This window comes from Martes martes (genome assembly GCF_963455335.1).
Source record: "Martes martes genome assembly, chromosome: 5".
In the NCBI taxonomy this organism is placed as follows: domain Eukaryota; kingdom Metazoa; phylum Chordata; class Mammalia; order Carnivora; family Mustelidae; genus Martes; species Martes martes.
Genome location: NC_137892.1, coordinates 152,428,541 through 152,455,985, shown reverse-complemented (window position 1 = coordinate 152,455,985; position 27,445 = coordinate 152,428,541). Strand labels below are relative to the sequence as shown.

Sequence of the window (27,445 nt, the reverse complement as noted above, 5' to 3'; positions counted from 1 at the left end):
CATAAATGCGCATTTCGGGGCCTTAGATTTTTGGATTTCACGGAATCCTTGCTTTTACCTTCTCCACTTCCTTGGAGTCACACTGCGTGTCTAGAAGAGCAGTCCAGAGGTCTCCACGTCCACTTTAAGACCTGTTGGTTGACTTAGGAAACACGCAGCTTAGGCACTGAGACCAAAAGCATTAAAACCAAACCAACAAGAAAACCCTGATCCCACCGTGTATTTCGGGTCCCCCTGCTCAAGAAAACACACTGCAAGATAGCTAGTATCTTTTATTGTCAGACCTTCTTTGAGCCAACAAACAAGTTCGCAGGGCTGTCCCGGAGAGGTAAGGCAATTTTTTTTTCTTTGTGGGCAGACTTAGTTGGCGTAAGTCTTTACAACTTTCCATATAAAAATAAAAAGTCCAGGACCAGATTATTTTTCTTCTGGTCATAAACACTGATTTATTTACAGGCACCTTGTCGGACTACCATTATAATCTGGGATAAAGTATATTTTCTTAAAGCGTCAGTCAGGGTCCTTTCAAGATTCGCTCACGCATCATACCCCTGGGGAATGAAACTTCTTTCCGCCATACCCAACGTGGTCATATGCTCACTACCTGCAGCGATATGAACTCACCCTCAAAGAAAATTTTTTTTAACTTAAATCTTTTAGAAACTAAAGACTCCAAAATGCCTTCATATAGTTCTAAAAACAGCATTGGAGTCGGACTGGTTTATAAAAACCATTATCTGTATGGGCTGCGTATCTGTTTATAACACAGCAGACACAGAGTGCAGACTTTGCTACAAGTAATAAAACAAAACGGAGTCAAAACATGGTTTCTGAAATACAGCAAAGACAGGAAAGTCCAGGATTCTGGTCTGTTAATAAAACCATCTCATAAAGTAACGACTGAAGACTAGAACTCTGAACTATTAAAATATACAGACAGACTGTTTACACCATTGCACATCCTTTTTTCCCTTTGCTTTTAATGCTCATGAGACAGTGATTAAAGTGATGAGTTTATGAACACAGGCATGCACAGGCAAGCTCAGAGACTTGAAAGATGAAACAAGTTAATCTACGTCCGCGAAGAAGGCTGCCAGCAGCACTCCGACTAAAATATCCTGTCCCCTTGTGCTCCCTCTGTCCCCCCTCCCTGCTCCCTCACCTTCCCCCGAAGTAGGGAAATCAGGCTGGGAGGTTAGTGCAGAATTGATGGATGAACGCCCCCCCCCCCCCAAGCTCTGTGAGTCTCCCCGAGGGGGCGGGGGCAGCTCCCTTCAGTAGCACAGTTAAGGTCAGTTAGTGTTGGGTCCACACGTTAAGGCACTTCTGGCTGCTTTGGTGGGGGGGTGGGGGGGGGTTGTCCTCTCTTTTTTAAGGCATGTGTCATCTAAGAGTAGTAAAGCTTTCCAAACAGGGCCGACTGCTACGGTTGACAGCTTAATACAGGATCACGGAAGTGGAGAGGGTGGACGGCCCCTTGGAGATGCCTCCCTCCGGCCAGGGGCTTCCAGAAGGCGGGGGCAGCTCCGCCGGGGCTCTGCGCAGCGCAGGCAAGGCCGAGGCCAGAGGGTCTCACGCGCGGCTGCTCAAGACACGTCGGGTCCCTGGAGCCTTCACCTGGAGCTGCCCTGGCTGCTCACGGAGCGCGACGTGCTGTAGCGTTTCTTCACGATCATGCTGATGTAGGCTTTCATGAGCTTGGCCACGTCCACCACCTGCGGCGGAGGCACAAGGGACGTGCTCAGCGGGGCTCGGGGCGGGCCGCCCGGTCACTCCGCAGCCGGGCCTTCCGCGGCTTCCCCTCTTCCCCGCGGCCGGCGGGCAGGGGAAGCCTGGCTTTTCCGAATAGGGTGGGTCCCACCGCGTGGTTCTTTCCCACGAAAACCACAATTCTGCCTGATGGACACTTGGCAGATTTTACACATTCAAAACAAAAAACCCCACTCAAGGACACTGTGGGTGTCTTGAGGGCTGGGATGACTCCCCCGGATTAAAATACTGGTGAACAACCGTGCCCATGAGCCAGCTAGTCAACCCTGGCTCATCACAGTGTCATCCCGGCCCCACGACGCAGCTGCGGGACATAGCGAGGCTGGGCTGGGGGCAAGACGTGGTGGCTGGCCGTGACCTCGCATTAGCCCCTTCCCAGGACGCAGGCACTGCCGCCCCCTTGGGCCTGTCCCTGAGGCTGGCCTGCGTCCCTCTCAAGGCGTCCCAACTGCCTTGTTTCCCTCATCTCTCCTCCCTCTTCGTCCCACCCATCAGTTGGCACCATCACTCTATCTACTGGAGCCATGCAAACCTGGCAGCTGGGGGCCTGGAACCCTCCGGTCAAAGGTCCCACCACCTCCATGTCCCTGCTCCCCTCCCCTTAGCCTCGTCCGCCTCCTGCCCCACGGCCTCCGGCAGACTGCTGCTCCCGGCCTCTGGGACGCCCCTCCGTGACTACACCAACAGCTAAGCGGGCGGGTCATTCATTTCCATTTTCCACCCTGGCGTGCTAGCAGCGTCCTACGTAGTGGCCTCAGCAGGCTTCTCCATTTATCATGATGATGATGACATTTTAAGCTTTGGAGCAGATGGCACACACATTTAGAGGCTTTTTCTGGGGGGTGATTTTGTGAGCCAGAATTAGCTACGCCCAGGGCAGTCACGGCCCTGGCTCCCTCCAGCTGTGATTCTTGCCGTCATCATCTGCTGATGGGCACAAGGCTTTCTTGCCGAACTATATATATTTTGGACATCTACGTCATTTCCTTTCCTCCACGGGTAAGACCCGCCGGTAGAATGGAACCAAATCTCTAGGCTGCAAAGGTACAGAAGAAATATGGGAGGGTTCGATTTTGGCCCTCGGGGAATCTATAGCTGGGGAGGGACGGCCATGCTGTATTTTCATACATTTTAAAGAAGAAGAGTCAAAATTACTGAAAGGCATCAGGAAATGGGGCATCGTTTCTCTCTTCTGTCAAGGTCACAAATGATTTCCTTGGCTTGCCTCTTACCTCACTGGTTTCAAAGAGCAGCTCCCTCTCGTCGACCACGATTTTGTACGTGTTTGCCAGCGGCGCCCCAAAAGAGAGGATGTGCTCGTACTGGAACACTTCCAGTGGTCTTCCCTCCCCGCGCTTGTAGACCGACACGGCATCGGCACTGACGCCCAACCACAGGTCCTGGGGGAAGCCGCCTTCCTTGCACTGTGGACGAGAGATCATCAAGTAGCAAAAACAGAGGATGTGGGAGAGGCTGAGTCAAGCATTCTGGGCAGAACACCGTAAGCATCCAAGACCAGTCTGTGCCCGGGCAACTGAAATAGGACATGTGGTCTCTCCTTGGAGGCCTGACTGGTTTCTAACCGGAAGACCCATGCTGGGCGTTCGGAAAACGACTCCGTGAGTCCTGACGTCGTGCTTTGACCCCTCCTGTTGATAACCTTACTCCGGGGGGAGCCGACAGTGGCTCCCCCAGCAAACCCAGCAGCCCGGAGCCAGTCTCCTATCCCTGGCTCTGCTTCCAATCCCTTTTCGGATCACTGTTCCTCCAATGCAAAATCTAAGATCAGAGGGAAGTTCTCCAAATCACTCTGTGCTGAGCAGTTGGGCAACTCTTGAAAACCTGGCTTCTAGACAAGAGGCAGCAGCAGTGACCTGCGGTGTGCCCGGAGCTAAAAGGAATGTCACGAGCTTGGTGACAGCTTCCCGGCGTGGATTGGTGTGTGGGGAACAAGAACCCCAAGTCAGGCATGGGAAGCCGATAGGAACAGGAGGGATGTACGTGAGCGACACCAAGAGGAGGAGGTGTCGAACAAAACATCTGATTTACACCTGAAGACAAACCTCACTGGACCAACCAAGCAACCAAACACAGCATGCAATGAAAAGCCATGAGGAGATCTTGGAAAATTAATACGTAGATTTTTTTTATAGAGCCTCACTTAAAAGTCATCAGATACCAAACATACTGAATGGGATTGTGAGTAGAAAACTGAAAGTTTATCTAGACCAGCTGGGGCTGGCAAACTTACCCGTGAAGGGACAGGGAGTCAATATTTTAGGTGTTGCGAGCCACAGGGTCTCTGCCACAGCTACCCAATGTGGCCACGTTCGTATGGAAGCAGCCAGAGGCAGAGGCAGGAAGGAATATTGCCGCGTTCCAAGTACATCGTGATAAAAGGCGGCAGGCAGGATGTGGCACATAGATTGCCAGGCCTTGATCTATAGCACTGGTAGGACTTCCTTTCAGTAAATGGGTTACTTAAGGGGCACCTGGACAGTTCAGTCTGTTAAGTGTCTGCCTTCAGCTCAGGTCATAGTCCCAGGTCCCAGGGTCCGGGGATCGAGTCCCGCATTGGGATGCCTGCTCCTGGGGAGTCTGCTTCTCCCTCTGCCTGTCGCTCCCCCTGCTGGTTCTGATAGGTGACTAAATAAAATCTTCAACACCAAACAAACAAATGGTATACTTAAAAAAACAAACAGGGGTATGAATCAGTATGGGTTACCACTAATGGCTAAATTGCATTTGTGAAACAAATTCTTCCCTGCAAACACATATTCATGGGGGAAAAAAACAAATGTAAAATCCTAATTGACCCCTGACAACATGAGTTTGAACTGCACAGTCCACTTACATGTGGATTTTTTTTTTTTAAAATACAGTAGTGGCTGTAATGTATTTCCCTTAGGATTTTCTCAATATTTTTTTCTCTAGCTCCAGTGTAAGAATAATGTATGTATGTAATATCTAATGTGCAAAATATGTGTTAATCGACTTTCTTGTTACTGGTCAGGCTTTCAGTCAATAGCAGCCTATTCGTAGTTACGTTTTAGGAAGTCAAAAGTTATTCACGGATTTTCAACCACACCGTTCAAGGGTCAACTGTATCCAAAGTTTCTAATTTCATGTACATAATTCTAAACATTTTTTTATTTTAAATGCTGGTTTTTACCAGCACTTTTTGATTTAATCTGTCTATAGCTTCTGTAAGAAAGAACATAAGGTATTTAAGAAGAGGTGACCCCTTAATTTTCCATTCCCTGCTCACAGTGTGAAAGCATTTACTACAAGGGAGGAAAACTGGTGAATGAGAGGGTGTGTTAATGGTAAAGGGGGGGGGGGTTGCTCTAACAAAAGAGGGCGAGAGAGCAAAGGCTCCATCCAGCCTTGCTGGAGGCCAGCAAAGGCCCCCAGCCCCCTGTACTCGGCCACAGCCACACTCATGTGTGCTTTCGGGCCGGCCAGTCAGAGAAGCAGCCATCAGTCCTCACCTCCACGTCGAAGAGCGTCGACCCGTAGCCCGGCCACTCCTTGATCAAGGCCATGTACTTGGCCATGGCCTGTTCCTGGCCCATTCCCTGCAGTTTCTTCCATTTGTCAATGATATTGGCCCGAGCCGAGGACACCTCCTCCTTGACCCACATGTCCAGCATCTGCTCCTCCTCCGCCTTCTGCCGGACAACGGACCCTGTCCGGAAGCTGCGCCTCAGCGTCCCCTCCAGGAAGCTCGTCCGCCTCTTCTCCAGCCGCTCACCCGGGGTGAAGCTTTTGGTGGACTGGCTGATGCGGGTCTTCAGCCTCTGCAGGGAGTAGACGTCCTCGAGGGGCGGCACGGACGCGTGCAGCGAGTAGTCCCCCTGCAGGTACTGGAGCCGCAGGGCAGCGAGAACCTGCAGGTTCTCTTCGGGGGCTGGGTAGTGGCCACGGAGAACCGCTTCGTGCGCCTAGAGGAGGCAGGCGGCGGTGTTAGGGGTGCGTGACCTGAAATCCGTCACCAGTTCCCTCCAATGTCACCTTCCCGGACAACGGTACCCACTCCCCCTTCTGCTGCTTAAAATCTCTCCCTAGCACAGGCGACACCTAACACGTATTTCATCCCTGAATCTCTCTCTCCTCCCAGCGAGAACAGATCTTAGCACAGGACCTCACACAGCACGTGTGGTGGTTTCATTCTAGAGACGCAGGAAGGAGAGGCCGCCCTGGGCATGCTGGGAAACGTACCCCTAGGCCTCACACCCCTCCTGACCAACCGCAGACTTAGGAAGAGTGTGACTAGGTTTCATGCCTGCCCCCCGCCCTCCCCCGCAGAGGAACCTGTTTCTGAAAGTTCCTTCTACCTGTTCAAACATAAATGCAAATTCCACGCTGTCTTTCGGCACGTTGTCTGTATCCAGGAAGCAGTAGAGTTTGAAGTAGAATTTCCAGGGCAGGTCCCCCACCTCTGATGTGGCAGCCAGCCTACAGACAGAAGGCAAGGGAGGTTCAGAAAGCAACGGACAAATGGCCCTTTGGTGCCACAAGGGGTTGACTTTAGATGACTCATTCCCTAACAACTGTATTTAGCCAGAAGTGAAAATCATGCTTTCATTTTGGTCTCACTTTAAGACAACAAACAGGCAGCCTGCAATTACACTGTGCTAACGAGGATTTTCTGTGGGCCCCAAATTAGTACCGGCTCAACATATGCTCAATCCGTAGAAAAAAAAACAAAGGCTGTATCTTCATTCCCTTTCCTACCCCTCAAATAAAGGACAATATTTACAAAAACTGACACAAATATTCCTGTTCAGTATAAACACAGCCTCCATAGTATTTTTTTGTGTGCTACTTAAGGGATAAGAAAGTCCTAGATCGAACATTACAGGTCTGAGAGATATAAATGCGGTCTGAGAGTGTCTGGGTTTGCCCGCGTCTGCTGGCCTGTTTGGAAGCCAGAGACAAGTGAAAGGCCTAGAATCAGGAAATTCCAAGACACTGCGTGGAACAGGGGACTGAGCAAATGGGGTAAAAGAGCAATGGTGAGCTGCACCTTAGCTGTACCTTACCGGAGACCGGGGCTTTATCTAGGAATCAAGAAAAACAGGCAGCAGAGAGAGATGAGAAATTAAGTGTGCTTCAACACATGTAAAAGAACAGGAACTCAAATGCACAGGGAGAGTTGAAAACTGAAGCCGAAAGCAATCCTCAACTTTGCTCTTAATTTATTCCATCTGCTGGCATCCCAGGGAGAAGGAACTTACTTCTCGAACTTGGCTAACACATCTGCTACGATGGTTCGGCTTTCAATGGCTTTATCGACGCTTCCGTTGTACTCAAACAAGGCAAACATGTTCCTGCTGTCCTCCATGGCCAGGCCTCTGATCAGCTTCTCCACCACCTGCAAGAGACACCCCAAGGTCTTCAGCTTCCAGCATCTGGTCCTGGAATGTGGCTTCTCCGGAGCCCCGAGGGACCCGCTGGCATGTGAGGGTCCAAGGAGCTCCCCCACTAACACTGTCATGTGTGGTCACCCAGAATTCCCAGAGGGCTCTTTTTCCATTGTTCTCCACATATCAGGTTTCTCTTGTCTTTGTGAAAAAAAGAACACAGAGCATTTTGCCCACTGGTAGAGACAGATGCCGGACAAAGCTCCTGCAAACCCAGTTTTCCGCAGAGAGGCCCGTGAAAACTGAAGCCCTCTCTTTTGTCCGATACATTCATCAACTTCCAAGACACAATGGGTTCCACTGACGTTTCTCCTTTCCATGCCAGAAGCTTTTCTGGATATGATTCCCCTACTTCTTTTAGCCAATGGTTTTAGAATGCTAAATTTCAATTTTAAAACAGGGAAAAAAAAAGAAAATGTGCTCCTCTGACTCATCCCTGTAGATACTCGTACAGCTAACAGAGACCCCTCATCACAGAGATGCTGTGGTCAGCCCACGTCCTGGCGGGCACCCCTGAGTCAGCCACACGTTCTCTACCAGATATGCACCTGCTTCATTTTTGTGTTAATACTCATGTTTCATATGTATTTTTATCTCTTTATACGTGAGTTTGGTTGTAGGTTACACCTGCTGCGCTATGCACAACACAGCCACGCGGTAGCCTGCCTAACTGTTATCAGCCCTCCTGACTTCTGGGCCCCGGCAGTGAGGCGTCAGGCAGGGGCTCCTCCCTCACCTCCCCAGCCGTGGTGTGGGAGTTGATGGTAATCTTGCAGGAGCCTCCCCCGTGGCAGTACACCGTGGACGTCATTTCCTGCCTATGGATCAGAGCGTCGATTTCATCCCGGGAAGGCACGAACTCCCTGCATTTGGTTTTCTTGAGAGATTCATAAATGAAGAGGGAGTATTTTTCCATCTCGGTTCCTGGAAACTGTTCCCGTATCCTAGGAGACAAACACTTCACTGTTAATTGCTAGACTGAGGCTGGCTGGCGTCTGGGAGCCCGGCTGCTTTCAGCACTCTGAGGGCAAAGGACCCCTCCCCCGCCCCAGGGGACCCCGCGTGGTGCAGAGCAAACACTGGCCACTTTCTGTGCAGGTTTTGTTTAAATTCAAGTAATAATAATAATAAAAAGTCCCAGAGAGCCAGCACTGGGTGGGGAGCAGCTCTGCCGCCAGCTCACCTCTGCCGCGCTGCCCAGAGTCCTGTCTCATACTGTGGGACTTAAACCGTTTTTCCGTGGTTCATTAGAGTCCGAGTCAGAATCTCTCTACCTGTTTGATCCGGATCCCAGTACCCGGGCCTCCCCCCCCTCCATTTACTCAGGTGGCGGTAATTAAATGGATTCCACGTCTCGGACGTTAGGACACCACGCTGAAAGGGACCCAGTCCCTGCCGCAGCCTTGTGTGGCTTGTTTGAGGGACCCGAGCCCAGGACCACACCAGGCGTCCTCCTCCGAGCCACAGCCTGGCGCGGCCCCCACGCAACCGCACTGCTCGGCCCCCGCGCGACCGCAAGGCTTGGCCGTCGCCTACCTCCTCAGATGGAAACGGAGGTACTTGAGGATCCCCCGGCTGGGCAAGAAGGTGCAGCTCAGACACGTCAGGATCTGCCAGCTGCACAGGTTGCCCACGCTGCCCGGGTGGGGCACTTTGGTGGTCTGCTTGATGAGCTGGCAGTAGAGCTCGTCCCGCAGGGGGCGCAGGTCGTGCCCCGTCTGCAGGATGCCCTGGATGATGGGGATGGGGTCAGACATGGATTCCAGCTGCTGCAGGGAATTGAAGATCTTGATGGCTTCGTCCTGAAGGGTGGTGTAGCCTTTGTCTTTGAGCACTAGGAGAAGCAGAACACACGCAAGTCTTCACACGGGGGTTCTGGACGCGCTAGAATCTGAGCAGCACCCACGCGCGCGCACGGGGAGGGGATGGGGACAGACAGCGGCTTCGTGACACGGTGCTCGCCATGACCCCTGAACCTTCGAATCAGGCGAACAAGGCTGTCAGAACACAGAGGTGGGCAAGTTACGCCGTTTTGTTCTATAACCGAATTCCTTCCCTCTACAAAACGCTCACTTAGAAAGTTGGCCTGTTGCCAAACAGGTTCCCGCTTTGTAACGCAAGACTTTGGGGATCTGGTTCTCTAGTAAATTCGGGCAACTCTGAGTTCGCAGGGAGGGCGGGCATTTCCTGACCCCCTCGACCACTGTTCTTTTAGTTCCACAATGCTTACGTCACCGCAAACAACACGTGCTGATGGGAAAGAGCCAAGGAGCGACCAGGGAGGACAGAACGGTGTCGGGCCGCAGAGCGCGGGTGGGACCGGGCACTCACGGTTCAGGTTGATGTCTCCGTAGGGCAGGGGCAGCAGCGGCGAGTGCAGGGGGTGGTGCGTGTGGCGGAGGATGGGGTTCCGCTTGTAAATCTGCTCCACCACGTCGGAGTTCAGGCAGTTCTCCTTGAAAATAGAGAACCTGTTAAAGCAAGCAAGCTTACCCAAAACACACGTGTGTGCAAGAACAAAAGCCTCTCTATATATTTTTTTAATTAAAATATTTTTTAGAGCGAGCACGAGCAGGTGGGGAGGGTTGGAAGGAGAGACTCTCAAGCTGACTGCATGCCCAGAGAGGAGCCAACACTGGGGCTCAATCTCACAGCCCTGAGGACCACGATCTGAGCTGAGATCAAGAGGGTAGGAGCTTAACCGACTGAGCCACCCAGGTGTCCCAGCAATCTGTATTCTCCCACATGTAAACGTTTTCCAGAGTCTAAAGCATCCAGGAGACGCTAGACAATCTAGCATTACTAATTTCAAGTACGGGGGCACCTAGGTGGTTGGTTAAGCATCCTGCTCTTGATCTCAGCTCAGGTCTCGATCTTGGGGTCGTGAGATCAAGCCTCACGTTGGGTTCAATGCTGGGCATGGAGCCTACTTAAAAAAATAGTAATAGTTTCAGGGTGCCTGGATTGCTCAGTCGGTTAAGCATCCACCTCTTGGTTTCAGCTCAGGTCATGATCTCAGGGTTGTGAGCCTGACCCCAGAGTATGGCTCCATATTCAGTGGGGAGTTTGCTTCTCCCACTCCCTCTGCCCCGGCACTCTCTCACGCAAGTAAATCTTTAAAAAAAAAAGATATCAAGCATGAAGATACCCACAATCTGCGTTTGAAGACAAATCACAAATATGCATTTTTCTCACACACAACTCATTCTCTTTATTTTATGTGTATATATTTTCCCATAGTACTAAAAATATTTTCCCCAGAGATTATACATACTTCAAAAAAGTGAAGTTCTTTTGCTCTTTAGCCATCAGACACTTAGCCAAACCATGCATTTTTATCTACAATTCGCTTAAATAATACATTGTTTTGGGGCGCCTGGGTGGCTCAGTGGGTTAAAGCCTCTGCCTTCAGCTCAGGTCATGATCCCAGCTTCCTGGGATAGAGCCCCACATCGGGCTCTCTGCTCAGCAGGGAGCCTGCTTCCCCTCTCTCTCTGCCTGCCTCTCTGCCTACTTGTGATCTCTGTCAAATAAATAAATAAAATGTTTTTTTTTTTAAAAAAGAATACATTGTTTTGTTCTTTAACTGATCTTCTGTATTTTCTCTATACCTGAAAATAACACATGTTGATACGTTATTAGACAGACTGTTCTTCAACATGCCTGGCTTCTCTTTCCTGAAATTTAAGAGATCTCTTCGTAGAAATTCATCCTGTACTTATGTTCCTAAAATGTTAATTTGGGATTCGAAAAAGGCAAAGTTCCTTTTAGAACGTTAGATAAACAGAAAAGTTGGAGGACAGGCAATGAATCATTCTATCGTGGTAATTTCCACTATGAAACTTTTTAAATAACACCCAACTGAAAGCCAGGGGGAAAAAACTTTAATTATTTCAACAACTTTTGTATGGACTTAATTAGGGCAACCTAATTTTTTAAAGAGGGCTGTTTCATATTTGGAAAATTCTATTACTCTTTTTAATGACAGCTTTCAAATTAGAGATATAAGAATAGATAAGACATAGCTTTGAAGGGAAAGTTCAGCTGATGAGTTTTCACTCCTTTCTCAAAAAAAAAAAAAAAGCTTCAGAAATAATTTTTTTAAATGCCAGAAATGAAACTGCTACCACTTAGCATCCTGAGTTTCATGGAATTTGCAGAGTCTTGGAGGATAACGGACTTGGTGGAATTTAGCTCCAAACACCCAGAACACACACTACCTTAGAATGTAGAGGCAGACTTGAATTCAGTGGGGAAAGATATCTTACAGACATATTAGACCCACTCCCACCTCTGCGAAGACTGAGCTTGCCTCCTGGATTTGAGGAGCTCATTTCCTTTGATGCAGATCGGTAAACACCTGTCTTGTGATCATTCTCAAATCTTTTCTGTCACTGTTCCAGCTCTTTCCTTGGTATCAGGAATCTATCTGATGGATAACTTAGAGGAAGAGCAGTAAAAACAATCCCCTTGACCTGGTTCTGCATCAAGGACTGACCAGCTGTGTGACCAACGCAGCCAGAATATTCCATGTCTGTTTCCATTCCTGAAAAATGAGTGCGGCAACCTCTGTGCATGGCTACCATGTAACTATTCGTTCAGCATATCCTCCCTGAGCGGTTCATCTTTATAAAAAGGAAATTACAATTTAACAAGGTCAGTGTTGGTCCAGAGACTTGGAAGCTTCCCGTGAGTTTGGAGGTGCTTAATAAAGGTTCCAAGGTTTCTAGACCAATCCAGGCTGCTGGTGAATCCCCCATGTGCTCCAGTAACTCTCAGTAAGAGAATTACTGTGTTGCTCCTAGAAGGTCCCTACCCCGGGGCTGAAGGGTGACCTGTGGCAGCAGGTCATCCCCACACAGATCACGCCGGGTCCCTCAGATGGGGAACCCTCCACCCCAAACCACAGACCATCCTCCCTCTGTGTGCACAGCCCAGCACCTGGGTTTGCCTGGGCAGCCACACCTGCCACCCCTCTGGAGACAAAGTACTTTTAGTGTCAAATTTCACTTAAGCGATCACATTTAGATTTCTAAAAGCCACGATCTTCCAAAAGAATATTAATCGTAAGTTAGTTCTGATGATGGAATAAAAATGGAGCTTGACCGACATCTTGATGTTCCAAGAGATGGGGGGGTATCTGCGAGCGACCGTGACCCACCCCGGTAAGCTCGGTCCCCCTTACCTTGATGTCCTGGATCAGCTGCTGGGTGGGCGTGTCGATCGGGGCCTTGGTGTCCGTCACATTCTGGATGGCGCTGGACCACCTGGTGGCCTCGTTGAGCAGCTTGGTGTAGAGTCGGTAGCAGTGCTTGCGACCGTACACGGTGACGTTCCAGTAGCCTGCAGCGGAGCACATGCGCAGTGGCGTCATCGCCCCCACCCCCGCCCCCAACGGAGGGCCCTGGCCCCACCGCCCAGCAACCCCGCAGTCAATTCAGCAGCACTCTCTTTGAGCTCCCAAGTGTGCCAGGCAACCCATGTATCCGCCGACTGACTGGAGGAGCTTACGGTGGAGGGGAAGACAAACACAAAACAATAAAACCCAGGATTAAATACATCGGTGGTAACAAGAACGCCTGGGCGGCTCAGTGGGTGAAGCGTCTGCCTTGGGGGCTCAGGTCCTGGGATCGAGCCCCACGTCAGGCTCCCTGCTCAGCGAGGAGCCCGCTTCTCCCTCTCCCTCTGCCTGCCACTCGCCCTGCTTGTGCACTCACTCTCTGTCTCAAATAAGTTAAAATATAAATAAGTAAGTAAGTAAGTAAATGGTAACGTTTGCTCTAAAAAAAAACCAGGCATAAACTAAGTTGCTTTCAAGGCTCTGGAACCAAAGTGAAAATGCTTCCCTCCCTCTGACACTCCTTATCCCTTCCTGTTTGTTTCCTTTCCTTAGACTCTGCCTTGAGAAGAAAGCACTTTTGCTAAGCAAGCCGTCTGCGTGTTCAGAAACAAGCGGTCCTTTGGAACAGAGGAACTGTATTAAAAACAAAAATCAGGATGCCTGCCTGGGTGGTTCAGTCGGTTAAGCGTCTGCCTTGAGCTCAGGCATGATCTCAGGGTCCTGGGATCGAGTCCCACATTGGGCTCTTGTTCCTCGGGAAACCTGCTTCTCTCTCTCCCTCTGTCCCTCCCCACTGCTTATGTGCTCTCTTTCTCTCTCAAATAAATTTTAAAATTCTTAAAAAAGCACAAAATCACAACTAGCAACAGAACTCAATCTAGAAAAATTTTCATAATACTGATGAGAACAAAACTAAGCTAACATGACTGCTTTTTAATCAACGAGGTTAATAAGCTCAGGGACAGTCAGGATTTAGCCTTCTTGGGCTGCATTAGGAGTCTCACGGCACAGAAATGGAAAAGATGAAAAACACAGCACAGGAAAAGAGAGCTCACTGCGGGGGAATCTTTGTTTTTGTGCGATTGTCCTAAGAACATTTGTGTAACTCAAGTAAGCAGGACCTCTTAACTATGATTTTTTTTTTTTTTTAAGATTTTATTTATTCACTTGACAGAGAGAGAGAGACAGTGAGAGAGGAACACAAGCAGGGGGAGTGGGAGAGGGAGAAGCAGGCTTCCCGCTGAGCAGGGAGCCCAGCGTGGGACTCGATCCCAGGACACTGGGATCATGGCCTGAGCTGAAGGCAGACGCTTAATGACTGAGCCACCCAGGCGCCCCTTTACTATGGTTTCGATACTAGGTGTCCATAGAGCTAAGCACAGCTGGCTTCCGCAGCTCAATCAACTCATTCCCTCGGTCTGAGCGGAGCCAGCTCGCCGCGGGCACGTGGCTCCGTTACCTGTCTCTTTGAAGATCTTCTCGTCGGGAGGCACCACCGAGCAGAGGCTATTAAGGACCAACGTGCCCAACTTCAGAGCGTTCTTCTCGGAGCTCTTGTAGTAATCCAAGGAATTGTGGGTGAGCACAAACCACCGTTTTTTGAGTTTCAGTGAAGACATCTTCGGACTGTTTTTTACTTCTTTGTGCAACCACCCTGGAAAGAAAGATGAAAATGTCAATTAAAAACTATCAGGAGAAACCCCCAGTACCGGGTCCTCACCTGCAGGATGCTTCCAGATGGGTCCCATTTCTACTTACAGGGTGAAAAGGGTCACGACCATGATGACTTACGTGATTTTTTTTTTATCATTTTCTTTATAAAGATTTTTTTTTAATTTATTTGACAGAGAGAGACACAGGGAGAGAGGGAACACGAGCAGGGGGAGTGGGAGAGGGAGAAGCGGGCTTCCTGCCAAGCAGGGAGCCCAATGCGGGGCTCGATCCCAGGACCCTGGGATCATGGTCTGAACCGAAGGCAGATGCTTAATGACTGAACCACACAGGCGCCCCTCTTACGTGATTTTTTAAAGCAACTTCAGAGTCAAAATTCCTCAGAAAAGTCGCTCCCGTGGGAAACGCGGCAGTACCTAGGCAAAGGGAGCCAGAGCCCCCCCACCAAGCGGAGCGGCGGTAGCAGTCACCTCTCACGATGAACTCCTGGCCCTCCACTCTGGTGTCCCCCTTGGATCTCTGCAGCAGCGTGATCCAGTGGTGCATCTCCTCTGGGGTGTCCGCGTTACAGTGGAGCACCCGGTTGGCCGTGATGATCACAAACGAGTTGGGTCTGAGCGACAGGGCAGGAAGGAAGCAGAGACTTAGCCCCACCGGCAGCATCACCTGTTTGAACCAAGACCAAATGCCTTTTTCCTGGCGGACAGTCACAGGGATCGGAAACTGCAGCGCCGTTTGTAGTTGAGGCTAAGGCAACTCTTGCTCATTTCTGCAGGATTTATTTTGTGCCTCATTAACCTTTAAACTTGGAGCCACACATTCTGAAGGCCCGGGGAAAGGGAAAGATTGCTTCATGCAAAACTTTCCAGATGACACTTGGTTCGGGGAAAGCTAAATAAGGTGACGGTGGGGGAAATTTTTTTTTTTTTGGATGCTTCTCCAAAGTAAATTCCTTTCTGCCCCTGGGTATTGCCTTGGATGATATTTCTGTGGGTCGTTAATGAAATGTCAGACACCAGTAATAAAAGAAGATCAGTAAATAGGTGTAAACAGGACATCTTACACACTCGATTATGCCGGCTACAAAAAGCCACCTGGATCCATGTGTTCAAAGCAATCGAACAAAGCCTCATTTCTCAGTCAGGGATAACATAATAATGGAAATTTACTCTCTCCCTCATCTCTTTGTCTGGCAATGGCCCACGTCTCTCCGAGGCTCTTGCTCCTACTAATAATTCCTGCATCTAACCGCTTATGCTAGTGACTGAATAATTTCTTGCAAGTTTTCAAATGTTTACAGTAGCTCTTTAAAAATTAAAGATTTTTCTATAGTTGGGAAGGGAGAAAGGAGGGAACTTCATGGAGAGAAGGGCCTACGCAGCAATGGAAAGTTCTACGCGCAGATCTTCACGTGCCCAGCCTGCTGGGGTGAAGGGGTTCAGAAGGAGACAGATGTAGACAAGGTGGGAACTTGACCATCAGAATAAAATCTGGGCTCCTGACAGGACACACTTGGTAAGGTCCCCGAGCCAGGTGTAGGATGGTGTAGGGCGATCCTAGCAACAATGGGTCTGTGGTTCAGAAGAGCCTCTCTCAAGGGGCAGATGGAGACTCCGGGAAAGCTGCCCAGTGGGCACCATTTTTGTTGTCAAATGGAATATATTTCTGTTCACTTTCTAAAGCTTTGCTCCTGGACGCAGAAGCCAATTTTGATTCCCACTCAGGATTCAAACAGCAGCAAAGAAAAATAGATAAGTACAAAGGTCAATGGTACAGACTCCCAGGGGCATCCACAAAGACGATTTGTCTTCAGAAAATAAAACCAAAACACGCCATCTTAAGGGCACAGATAAGGTGGAAATGTCAAGGAAAAATCTTTGAGGTTTTAATTTATTAATACTCTACACATAAACTGCAATCAAAATCCTACTTGAGTTCATTATTAAGTTTAGAAAGGGGAAGACACCTTTCTCTATGCTGGGGTATCGTCTTGCTAAGCAGGCATTTTCTTCCTCTGTGAATCCTGGGTCAATCCCCGTATCCAAATGAAGAATATTCCGTGTGTGTGTGTGTGTGTGTGTGTGTTTAACTGAGTGTTTAAATGGGGCTTCCGTGGTCTCCCCCAGCATCCCAAAGACACCCAGAGAACAAGACTTCTGGATGATGTAAAAATGGCCACAAGGAAAGCAGCCTGGGACTGAGCAGGTGTCAACACACAGTCCTGAATCATTTCATGGCCCAGGAAAGAAGACAGTGGCCCAGAAGCAGAGAGGGCTGGGGGAGCCTGCAGATTACTAATTCCTTCTGCTGAGAGTTGCAACCCAACTTACCGATCGGGGCTGTCGGAGGCGCACACGGAATCAATCAGCCCCACATCCAAAGTGCCCTGGAAAGGAGCAAAAATAGGGGAAACAGAATCACATAAGTACAGCACACATGACCATGATGTCCTTTAGGTTATGGCTCTCTAAAGAAGCAAACAAACACTTCTCCTTTCTGCGTTAACCATAAAATAATAGTTATCTAAGAAAGGTCCCTCTTCTGGTGGTGAGTACCGCCTCTAGACAGGGCAGAATCTACAGTTCTCTCATTAAAAAAAAAAATTATAAATTAATCTTTGTTTTTATAATACTTTGGAAAGTATTTCAAACTTCTCTCAACAGTACAAATTTTCTGACTTACACTAGGATCCATCCTTAAATTTAGACTTAGACCCCGCTAAGAGACTTTGATCTTATGTTGTTCTTAGGAGAAAAGAAAACTTGATTTCTAAAATACAACTGTATGGTTCTGTATGCGTCCAGGATAGAGTGAAGACTGGAAGAACACGAGTCAGAATTCCCAAAGGCCTTCAAAGGGAGGTACGATGTACTTCCAGGATTTTATATAACTCGGGATTTTCCTTTTGGTCCTTTAATGGTTTAAAGTGGGAGGACGGGAATCTATTACTACTTATGATCGTCCTCTACTAATTCTGTTTTTCTGCATGATTTTTAAAACATTCCTTTAATTGTCCAGGAGTTCCCAGGCCCCTCGCCTCCCTGGGGCATCTCCCTCCGCCCCACGACGCCCACGCACCACGGCGTTTTGCGGGTTCGCCTGCTCGTCGTGCATCTCCCGGATCTCCTGGTCGGTGGATGCGTGGACCTGACTCAGCACACTGAACCACTGGCTGTGGGAAGGACAGAGAGACTGTCAAGGAGGGGCTAGCTGCTGGATGGGCACCGCGGTGACCGATGCCCGTCTCCGCATTCTCTGCGAAAATGACATTTCCTCTAGCAATTTCGTTTTTAATCTGCCGACACTCCGCACGGGGTAAATGTGGTTTTCATGCTACCAATGGGCAAAGGTCGAAGAAACAGGCAATGCCTTTAGCTGTGGCTGCTGCGGTTTCAGATCAACGGGAGACCCTCTCCTCCAGCTGCCCCAGACCTCTGGACACTGAATAATGAGGATAATGAAATCCTCAGTTCCACCCCAAACACTTATACAACAAGGATCTTTACTGAAGGTATTATCTATAACCTAGGGAATATTCAAGTGCCTTTTCTTTCTTTAAAAATAGGGGTCCCTCCATGGGCCAGCTGGTTAAGTGACTGGCTCTGGCTGGGGTCATGACCCCAGGATCCTGAGATGGAGTCCGACATCTGGCTCTGCTCAGTGGCGAGTCTCCTCCCTCTCCAGAGCTCTGTGATCTCCCTCGTTTTCACTTTCTCTCAAATAAATAAAAAAATCTTAAAAAAAAAAAAAAAAGTAAATTCCAAGGTAAGAAGCCCGATGATGTCGGAGTACCATCTCAGGATGCCCACTGAGGTCAGTCTTCCCTACTCACTTCCAGGATGGGGTTTCTGACCACCTGATAGGATTTCTACCTAAGTAAGAATAAAACCATAGGAGAGCTGCAAAGAGAAAACGATTGCTTGAAGTAGAAAGTGGAATGCTATTTTGACTGGAGAACTCTTCTATTCTCACCCCAAATGAGTTTTCTCATTTGCAGCCTCATTGGAATCAGACAACAAAGGAAAACAGATCAACCCCAGAAAAGTCAAGCTGAACGAAAGTCGTGATGGAGCTAGGAACACAATACAGGCTTGAGCAAAATGACCACAAAGAGCCACACATCCATGTGTGTGTCTGTCCGTCCGTCCGTCCGTCCATCCATCCAACATTGATCAAGCAACTACAAAACGTAGGAGGTGCCAAATGTGAGATGCTAGGGACAGCCCTCTCCTAAAGGGGCTAATAAGACATATAAGACATATAGATATGCTCCTACTAAGTATGGCACAGGATAAAGTACTTGGTGTCTATGATGGGATACTTAAGCCAAAAATGTGTACCTATATAGAAGCGCAAGTCATGTATCTATAGCAAAGCACTAAAATCTGTCTCCAGTGATTCCTAAAGGAGAAAAATGTGACCAAGAGCTTGAAAATACGCAGTGTATACAGAGTCCCAGGGAAACAGGGAAACATCTCAATATAAATTCGCTTCATCAATTCTGATTAACTCAAAGTCAAGACTTAAGTCACTGTTTTATGAAGCTCAAAAATGTTTCCCAAATCCAACATTGAAAAACACACATTCAAGACGTAGGCCGCATGGGATCACACATACACACACACGCACACGCACACAAAATTTGCTGGGCTTTCCCTCTATTCAGGTGACACCCTTAAATTGACAAATTTCTCCTCTTGAGTCAGATTTAACTCAATCTGAAAAGGAATTTTTAAAAATATGTTTTACTGGCCAAGGGAAGAAGTTCTCAGTTAAACTCCTGCGAATGTTGGGGCCCCTGGATGGCTCAGTTGGTTAAGCATCCAATACTTGATATCAGCTCAGGTCTTAATCTCAGGGTCAGGAGTTCAAACCCCGCACTGGCCTAGCGTGGAGCCTACTTGAAAAAAAAAAAAAAAAAAAAAAGTCCCCAATGTTAAATTTAGCAAGTTCATTATGGCCTAAACCAGAGAGGATGGCTCTGGAACGCTGGGCCTGTAATTCAGCTGGAAAGCCGTGGGCATTCCACAGACCACAAACAACCACGGGCAGTCTCTAGGAGTCCCAGATGGAATGACAGCGCCATAATTCCAGGTTTGCTTGTTTTTCCAGTCTGCGTCATAATTTATGGATCCAAGCATGGTTTTAGTTTGTTCCCATGGGAAGAATTATTTTCTTTGCCCTTAAAGCTGCTCCCATGGTGCTCTATGGACTCAGACATCCAAAGGGCAGAGGGGTAGCTGTGAAAGGCACTGAGAATTCATTACAAGATCTGAATGACTTCAGAGGTCAGAAATAAAGGATCGAGGCCAAAGATGCTCTCCGGCCTTGCTCAGAGGAGAGGACAGATACCTCCCGACACAGCCCTATGGCTCCTAAAGCAGCAGGAGAAACAGATGCTTTGCTCTGTCTCATCCAGTGTGTGGCTGTGTGATCCATCACGCCGGGGGGCAGACAGCAGCTCTCCTGTTTTTCCACATCTCCCCAGCACGAGGATGGGACCCTGGGGTCCAGGAACGTGAGACCACTCGATCCAGCCAATGGACACTGACCCCACTGTCCTTTGAGCGCAGTCAAAAAATTAAGCTCCTTAAGAAATGTAAGAATCGTAATGCCTCCGTTCAGTGAAACTGAGCTTTTGTGACTTTACCAATGATACTCCCCTTTGTCACGTCTGAGTTTCCTACTCTGTAAAATGCAGGTCACGGTAATAATGGTAACAACGCTATTCACCTTGTAAGGCAGCCGTGAGGATTAAATGGCCTACTCTATGGGAAGCAAACACAAGCTATGTTCAGAAGCTTCCAGAAGGTGGGCTTTTTGGCTCTGTGTGGCTGCATGATTTACATACACTGCTGGGGAAACAAAAGCCTGAGCCAAGATAACAAGGAGTCTGTCTAGGGGCATTCAAAGCTGGAAGTCCTGGCCCTTGTGTGGTTCTTGGACACCTGAGCCCGGTGACAGGTTCCCCAGGGACGAGTACGTCCATCTCATGACTCGGTTCTTCACCCGTCCTAACAGAAAAGCCCAACTAGACAATCAGGTGCCGTCTCTTCAGAGCCGGTCGGGCGGCAGCCAGGCCACGGCGGGAGAGAGGATGTCGTCTGCGGGCAGCCAACCGCCGCGCCTCACCTGGCGTCTTCTGGGGACTCGGCGATCAGGTGGAAGGTCCTATCGGCCATGACGATGTCGATCCCGTTCTCTTTGCTGGTGTTATCGATGATCTCTCTGCAAAGCAGCAACAGCAGCAAATACGAATCAGGACCACAGAATCCTTAAGAGTAAGCAGGAAAAGCCACTTCACGGAACTGATGACGGAGTTGGAAACACCCACTTTGGCCTTGCTTTTTTTTTTTTTTTTTAATGATGAAGACCCCTGTGGCCTCAGGCTGGGGCTGGCTGGGCTCCTCTCTGCTTTCAGAGAGAGGAAGGCTCTGGCTGGGATAGGTGTTTCCAGACTACTTGAGGGAGAAGTCTCTCTCCTCACTCCGCCCACCCAGTGCCCGCCCCCCGCTGGGGCTCTAGAAGGCTTGGGGCAGCCGCCTCCCACCCACCTCCCACCCACCTCCCACCCGGCCCCCACCCTCAGCTCCTCATTGCGCTACAATGGCAGAACCCCTACAAGGTGACGAGCATGGCTCGAGCTCTTCCGCAGGTCCTCGTGGCCTCCCACCACAGTTTAAGGCCTCGGTTGACACCTGTGACATTCTCCACCTCGTACGGACACATGATTCCCACTGGGATGAAGAGCAGGGTTTGGGTGTTTCTGGATCTCAACACCATCTTACTCTCATCTCAACATGCCCTAAACAACACCAGACGTGTAAAATCGGAGGCCCAGGTTAATAAGATGAGGGTAAAACACAAGCAGATGTTGGCATGGAACCAGAGAGGGTCAAATGGTTGATGAAGGGTCTTGGGGAAAAGCCAGCTTGCTTTGCCAACTAAAGCAGTGTAACTCTTCACACTTCAATATACCTTTTATATCTGCACAACTAAACAGTCTAACTAGTTAGAAAAAATAAATATCTTAGAGCTAGAATCACTGAGATGAGATAAAATATTTTGAAAACTCAAGATGTTGAGAATTCCTAGAGCAGTCCGGGACACCCTTTCTGAGCAGGAAGCAAGAGGTGACAGATGGGCAGTAATCAGCCGAGCTTTGGGTCATGGTGTTCCCTGAGCAGGACTCCGGGGAAACTGTCCACACCATGTTATCCTGGACTGGCCACTCTGCCTCTCTGGAACTCGGCGACCTTGTGTGTAAAATGAGAGGTGAGACAGTGATCTAGCTGGAAGTGGGGTGGTGGGTGGGGGCTGTTTCCTCCGGGGTGGGGCCCAGGGACTTGCACTTGTAAAAGGCTCCCCTGGAGAGGGAGTGATATTGTCAGGGTCACGATGCACAGAATCTGGGAACTCTGTAGGATAAATGCGGCGGCATCTTCAATGACAGCGAGTGCATGAAGAAAATGATGGGGTTGTATATTGTATAAATTACAAGAGATTCGGGAGATCTGTTGCTGGATGAGAAATTATAAGCCTTAACAAGAGCACTACCACCTCCATTGACAAGACAACTGGGGAAATTTAACAATGACTGGAGTTTGGATGATTGAGAAGTTCATGTTATTTTTGTAAATGCTGTCACCATAATGTGATTATATATTAAGAGTCTTAAGTGCGAAGTGTATACTAAAATATTTAGAGGTAAAATTCTTATGTCAGGACCTTGCTTTACAGAATATGGCCTGTAGGGGGAGCAGTGTGGGTGGGATTAGAGTTGAAACACCCATGGGGGGGGGGGGTCAAGTTGAAAGCACGAAATAAGTACATGAATTTCATTGTTTTCTTCCACCTACTTCTGCATAGGACTGAAATTTTCTGTAACAAAACATTTCAAAATATAGTAGATACTTTTAATTAATGTCAGTAAGAAATCTTAATATGGTAAAACCCTTAGAACTCCTTGCCCTCCCTCTGCAGAACAAGACAGAAATGGCCAAGTCAGAGCTAAGGTCTTCTTAAAACTGTAATGTTCTCAAAGCACCTGGAGAATAGGGCTTTATATTAAGCAGCACAGAGCAAGGTGCACGAGGATCATATATTAATTTCCACCAGTGAAATTCCCTCTCTGCCCTCCTCCTACAAGCTTCCTGGCAGTTGTGGGTGAGCCTTCTACGGGGTGAGAGGCTGAAGCTGTGTCATGTTATGCAGATTTCTTGTGGGATTTAGTCTCTCCGCCCCCCACACTCACACCCGTGCTGGATGGAGCAAGGGCTCCTGGCAAACCCGAGGGGCAGCCCGGAGAAGCCCAATCCTCTGCTGTCCGGATTTCATTATTTGCCCTTAAAATTAAACGCCTAGAACACTCTACTTGTTTAACCTCCCACAATTCCTAATAAATCATGTTCTACAGTTGCCGATGCTGATTAGAAACAACATGCCATTTTCAGGTCTCCTGACTTCAGGAGTTCATCTGTCTCAAAGCTCATTCTACCCATTTTCTAAATATGGTGATTGCTTGGTTTTGAGTGGAGTCATGGCCACAGGTTATGCCCAAACCTTTAATGCATAGCATCAAGTTACTCAGCTGCCGCTAAGTCCAACAATTTCCTGCAAACCTTAATGTTTAATCCAAATAAAGGTCCTCAATAGTCCAGTGCTTTGGTTCTATAAAAGGGTGGCAGAAAAAGGGGGTGTGTTGGATTCAAAGCCCGGTTCTGTTCCTCTCATTGCTGGGAACGATGGCTGGAATATCCCACGTGGGTAAAAAATAAAGGATTCCTTTCAAAAAACATCTCTAAGGTGTAGGGTATTCAAAAAGTTAAAAAAAAATGAAGGTAGTCAAAAGTTACAATCTTCCAGTTACAAAATAAGTCCCAGGGCCATTGTGCACTGCATGAGAGAATTAGTTAAGAATACAGTGTCGCCGATTTGGAAGGTGCTGAGAGTAGATCTTAAAAGCTCTCATCACCGGAAAACACATGTGTTAACCATCTGTGGGGCCGGATGTTAACTAGATTCCCTGCGGTGATCACCTTGCCACGCACACAAAGGTGGAGTCACTCCTCCGTCCATCTGAAACTCACATGCTGTATGTCAGTAACACCTCAAAAGCTAAAGCCAACACCTCCAGATGGGCAGTCTGGTTCTGCCTTAGCCATCTGCTGCGGTGTGCTGACCAGTAAAAGGAGAAAAAGGTTCTTAACCCACTATTGAAGATTCGCAAGGTCCCTGCATACAACCAATTGTACCCCACCAGGACCAGCGGGCACCTTACCGAGAGCCACGGGTCTGAACGCAACCTCGAGAAGTGAATGGTTCACAAAGTCCCTTCCCAGGTCCCCTAACAATTCGATCGGCTCGAGTGAATGATTAGGATGCACTCAACACCTACGAAAAGCCACTGCTTCAAAGACCACGGGCCAGGTGGCTTTGGAGGTGTCGAGATGAACGACCGAGCAGCCCCAGAGCACCACCCAATGGGCCACCTCCGGGGTCCGTCAACATACTTGGCCGTCCGGACTTCCAAGGTGCCTTTGAGCTTGTCCTCACTGTCGTTTTCAAAATACATGAGCTTGGACTGGCGGAGGACGAACCAGCGCTTCTTCCAGTTCCTCCGGGACAGCGTGGAGGAGCCGCCGCCTTTTTTGTGCAGCCAGCCTTGCTTGAGGGCCTCCTGCTTGGAGCGGAACCACAGGAAGGTCTCATCCTTGAGGACGCACCAGCGGCGCTTCCAGGAGTTCATTAAGCCACCTGTGCCCCGAGATCAGGGAGGGAGGGTTTGAGAACAGTCAGTCACGCTGCGGGACCCTGTCGCTCGAGGGTCTTAAGGTTCAGCCTGTCCTCTTTACTTTGTCCCACCCCGCCCCCGCCCCCAGACACCCCTCGACAAAGCACGGCGCCCGTTGGCTTGTGTGCAGGGGGTGGCGGGGAGACGCCACCCAGGCTTGGTTCGATTACGCAGCAATGCTGTCCCTTCCTGATCTCCAAAGTAGCTCCTACTCAGCTGAGAAATCCTGGGCAAGCCCTGACAGAAACACAAATCATGAGCCAACACTGTAGCCCTGGGATGAGTCGAGAGCCGCGGGGCGTGAACCATTTCGGAGGGAATGGATCCTGCTTATCTCCAAATGCCCCAGAGAGGAGAAATTAGTTTAAAACGGTGTCAAAGTTTATACACATTCCTTCTTCCTTATTTGGTTAATGGGTGGTTTGGGGGTGGGGGAGGTTACAAGACCTAAAACTTCCATAGGAAGATAAAATAGAGCTTTTTTGGGTAAACACATTTTTTTCCCAAAGGAAAGTATCATCTGAAAATTGTTTATATGTCAAAAGTGTAATATTTAGAACATGAAACAACTGAATTGTGACTGGGCCTTAAAAATGAGAATTAGCTGTAATTTATTTAGTAGAAAACTTTTTTAGAAAGAGAAGGAAAGCAAGGATATACATATATCTTTTACAATATAAAAATTATTTCTAAGGGGGCACCTGGCTGGCTCGGTTAGTACAGCATGTGACTCCTGATCTTGGAGTTGGGTGTATACGTCCCATGTTGGGTGTATACGTCCCAACATGGGAGTACAGATTACTTCAAGTACAGATTACTTCAAAATAAAATCTTTAAAAATCCTTCTAACATTTTTCTGGCAGATAACTTTATCTTAGGATTCTAGATTTCCCAAGGATGGTCAAAGATGACATTGTAACCACCATCAATCAAAAAATCTCTTAACGAATCCACTAAAGCACAAGGAATCTACTTCAGTAATTTATTATAAAGAGATGAGTTACTTTTTTTGATCAGCCAGTCCTAAAAATAAGGCAGGTGAACATGGATCCTGAAAGAATAAAGAATAAAGAAAGAATAAAGAAAACTCTCTCTTTTCCAGATTAGAGATAACTTGAAAACAGACCTTCTCAGATTAATTTCTTCAATGATGCCTTCAGTGACCAGTGAGCTAAACCTCACACTGAAACAAATGAGGCAACGACAACACTATTTGGGGTCTGGCGTGCAAAGTCACTTGCTTTCATTGGACACACGGATGCCCTTTCTTTCTCTGGGAGGGAGAGAGAGTGCAGGGGGAGAGGGCGAGGGAGAAAACAGATTCCCCACTGAGCAGGGAGCCGGTTGGGGGGCTTGATCCTAGGACCTGGGATCATGATCTGACCCGAAGGCAGACATCTAACTGACTGAGCCACCCAGACACTGTCCCCGCCCCACCTCGACACCATCCCCCCATTCCCCTTCTTAAACCTAAATAAAGCACTGTTTGCTCTCTTGGCTGAAAAGTCCGGGACCATGCCACACTCCAGGGAGGTTTCCTAACAAACTACAAACTTGCCAAGGGCTACCCGTATTAATCTGGGTTTCTCAAAACAAGCCCAAAGGAAACTGCAGTACAAAGTCATTCTATGATCTTACTGTCTCAGGTAATAAAGGTTAATGCCATCGTAGGAGGCTTCTGGTGGTGGGCACCGAGCGCCGTGCGCAAGTACTAAGTCATGATGTCGTACACTTGAAACTAAGATAACACTGCATGTTAGTTCTATGTTAATTAAAAACACGGTTTTAAATGATCGAGGTTATTCACGGTTGTTTTGAAGATATAGATTACACCCATCATCGCCATAATCACCTGGAGATTTTTCACTCTGTTGCTCTTAGGTTAAGAATGGGACTCACCCCCAGCTATCCGTCTCCAGTTCTGGGTGCTTTCTTGATACATCATCATTTAGATAATTTGATCAAAGCTATTAATTTCCTAACTGCAAAACTTTTAAGGAGACTATTAGGCTGCTGAAAATGCATTTATGCTCATAAAATATAATCTGGTGGTTATATTTTATTATTGGTTTTTCTGACATGTTTGGTCACAACTTTATAAATACTTTATTAAAGATTAAATGATGATGTCTCAAAGATTAGAAGGTGATACATTCATACAACCACTTGTTTCATTCAGAGGAGTTTGCCAAAAACTCACTTGTTTACCTCCTTGGGCTCTGCATGCTTCAATCTTAAGATTTTAATGTTTTGAATATATATTTTTTTCTAATCTTATTTGTTTTAATCAGACAATTATGTAATAAATCAATGCCATTATCAGAGTGACTTATAGGGACTTCTAAAGCTAACTTAGGAAACTAGAATTAAGTTAGGGGTCGGGGAAATACTACTAATAAAAAGTTTAGGGGTGCCTGGGTGGCTCAGTGGGTTAAAGCCTCTGCCTTCGGCTCAGGTCATGATCCCAGGGTCCTGGGATCCAGCCCCACATCGGGCTCTCTGCTCCACAGGGAGCCTGCTTCCTCCTCTCTCTCTCTCTCTCTGCCTGCCTCTCTGCCTACTTGTGATCTCTGTCTGTCAAATAAATAAATAAAATCTTAAAAAAAAAAAAAAAGAAGCTTATATTTATTCTGAGACATGCATGACAAAAATTTTAAAATGCTCTGTTTGGATGGTTCTTAGGTTAAGTTCCGATTTGTGGCTAAGTTTTTGCTTTTATTGAGTAGTCTAGTGAACCCTTGATTACTCTGTTCGGATTTTTCAATCTTTCTCATTCCAGCACTCCTATAAGAACTTCCACCAACCAATGACTTCAGGTAATAGGAAGATCCCCCCTGAAACCTGGCGGGGTTTCTCTGAGCACCTTGGGGATCTGGGGTTGAGAACAGCAAACCTTTGACAAACCTGTGACCGGCTACTTGTAGCTAGCCTGATGTTGAACATAGGGGGTAGGCGCTGGGGCAGCAGCCAGAAAAGGAAAAAAAAAAAGAAAGAAGAAAGAAAGAAATCAAATGAAAATGAAGAGAAAAATGTAAGCGAAGAAGAAGAGGAAAACAATTAGGGAGGACAAGTGCAATGAGAAAAGATGAACAAGCCAGCAGGAGAGAGAAGCAAAGGCCAGGGACGGAAGACACGGGGAAAGGGAACACAGAATGAAAACTTCTTCATGGAGGGAAACAGAAGGAAAGGCAAAGCCAGTGAGGAGAGATGGCAGCGGAAAAGAAAGCGAGGGAGAGTCAGGAAGACAAACCAGCCGACAGAGCAATGGGAAGGGAAGGGAAGGCAGGAGTGGCAGAGTGGAGGGCGTCACCAGCAGGACGATGGTTCTGGTTATCCCTGCCCGTCCCCCAGATCTGGACCCGCTCCCTCATGTAGCCTGGAGCCGTGGGAGAAACCAGACAGACCCTTCTTTCAGAGATCCATGGGAAACTCCTACCAACACCT

At 48.1% G+C, this 27,445-nt stretch overlaps 1 protein-coding gene across 1 annotated transcript in view; it reads right to left on the bottom strand.

Moving 5' to 3' along the window:
- Positions 1–257: 257 nt before the first annotated feature.
- The window catches only part of MYO10 (myosin X), a 91,817-nt gene continuing 64,629 nt past the window's right edge, over positions 258–27,445 (bottom strand). Inside the window, exons 19-33 of the mRNA XM_080804086.1 lie at positions 23,721–23,964; positions 20,341–20,436; positions 17,287–17,380; positions 16,539–16,594; positions 14,679–14,821; positions 13,997–14,191; positions 12,382–12,539; positions 9,528–9,651; positions 8,733–9,030; positions 7,933–8,140; positions 7,011–7,147; positions 6,108–6,228; positions 5,262–5,714; positions 3,003–3,194; positions 258–1,715 (exon numbers count right to left, since the gene is read on the bottom strand). Coding sequence (XP_080660212.1) covers positions 1,614–1,715; positions 3,003–3,194; positions 5,262–5,714; positions 6,108–6,228; positions 7,011–7,147; positions 7,933–8,140; positions 8,733–9,030; positions 9,528–9,651; positions 12,382–12,539; positions 13,997–14,191; positions 14,679–14,821; positions 16,539–16,594; positions 17,287–17,380; positions 20,341–20,436; positions 23,721–23,964 — 2,621 coding nt within the window. The 3' untranslated portion in view covers positions 258–1,613. The remainder of the gene's footprint in view (positions 1,716–3,002; positions 3,195–5,261; positions 5,715–6,107; positions 6,229–7,010; positions 7,148–7,932; positions 8,141–8,732; positions 9,031–9,527; positions 9,652–12,381; positions 12,540–13,996; positions 14,192–14,678; positions 14,822–16,538; positions 16,595–17,286; positions 17,381–20,340; positions 20,437–23,720; positions 23,965–27,445) is intronic.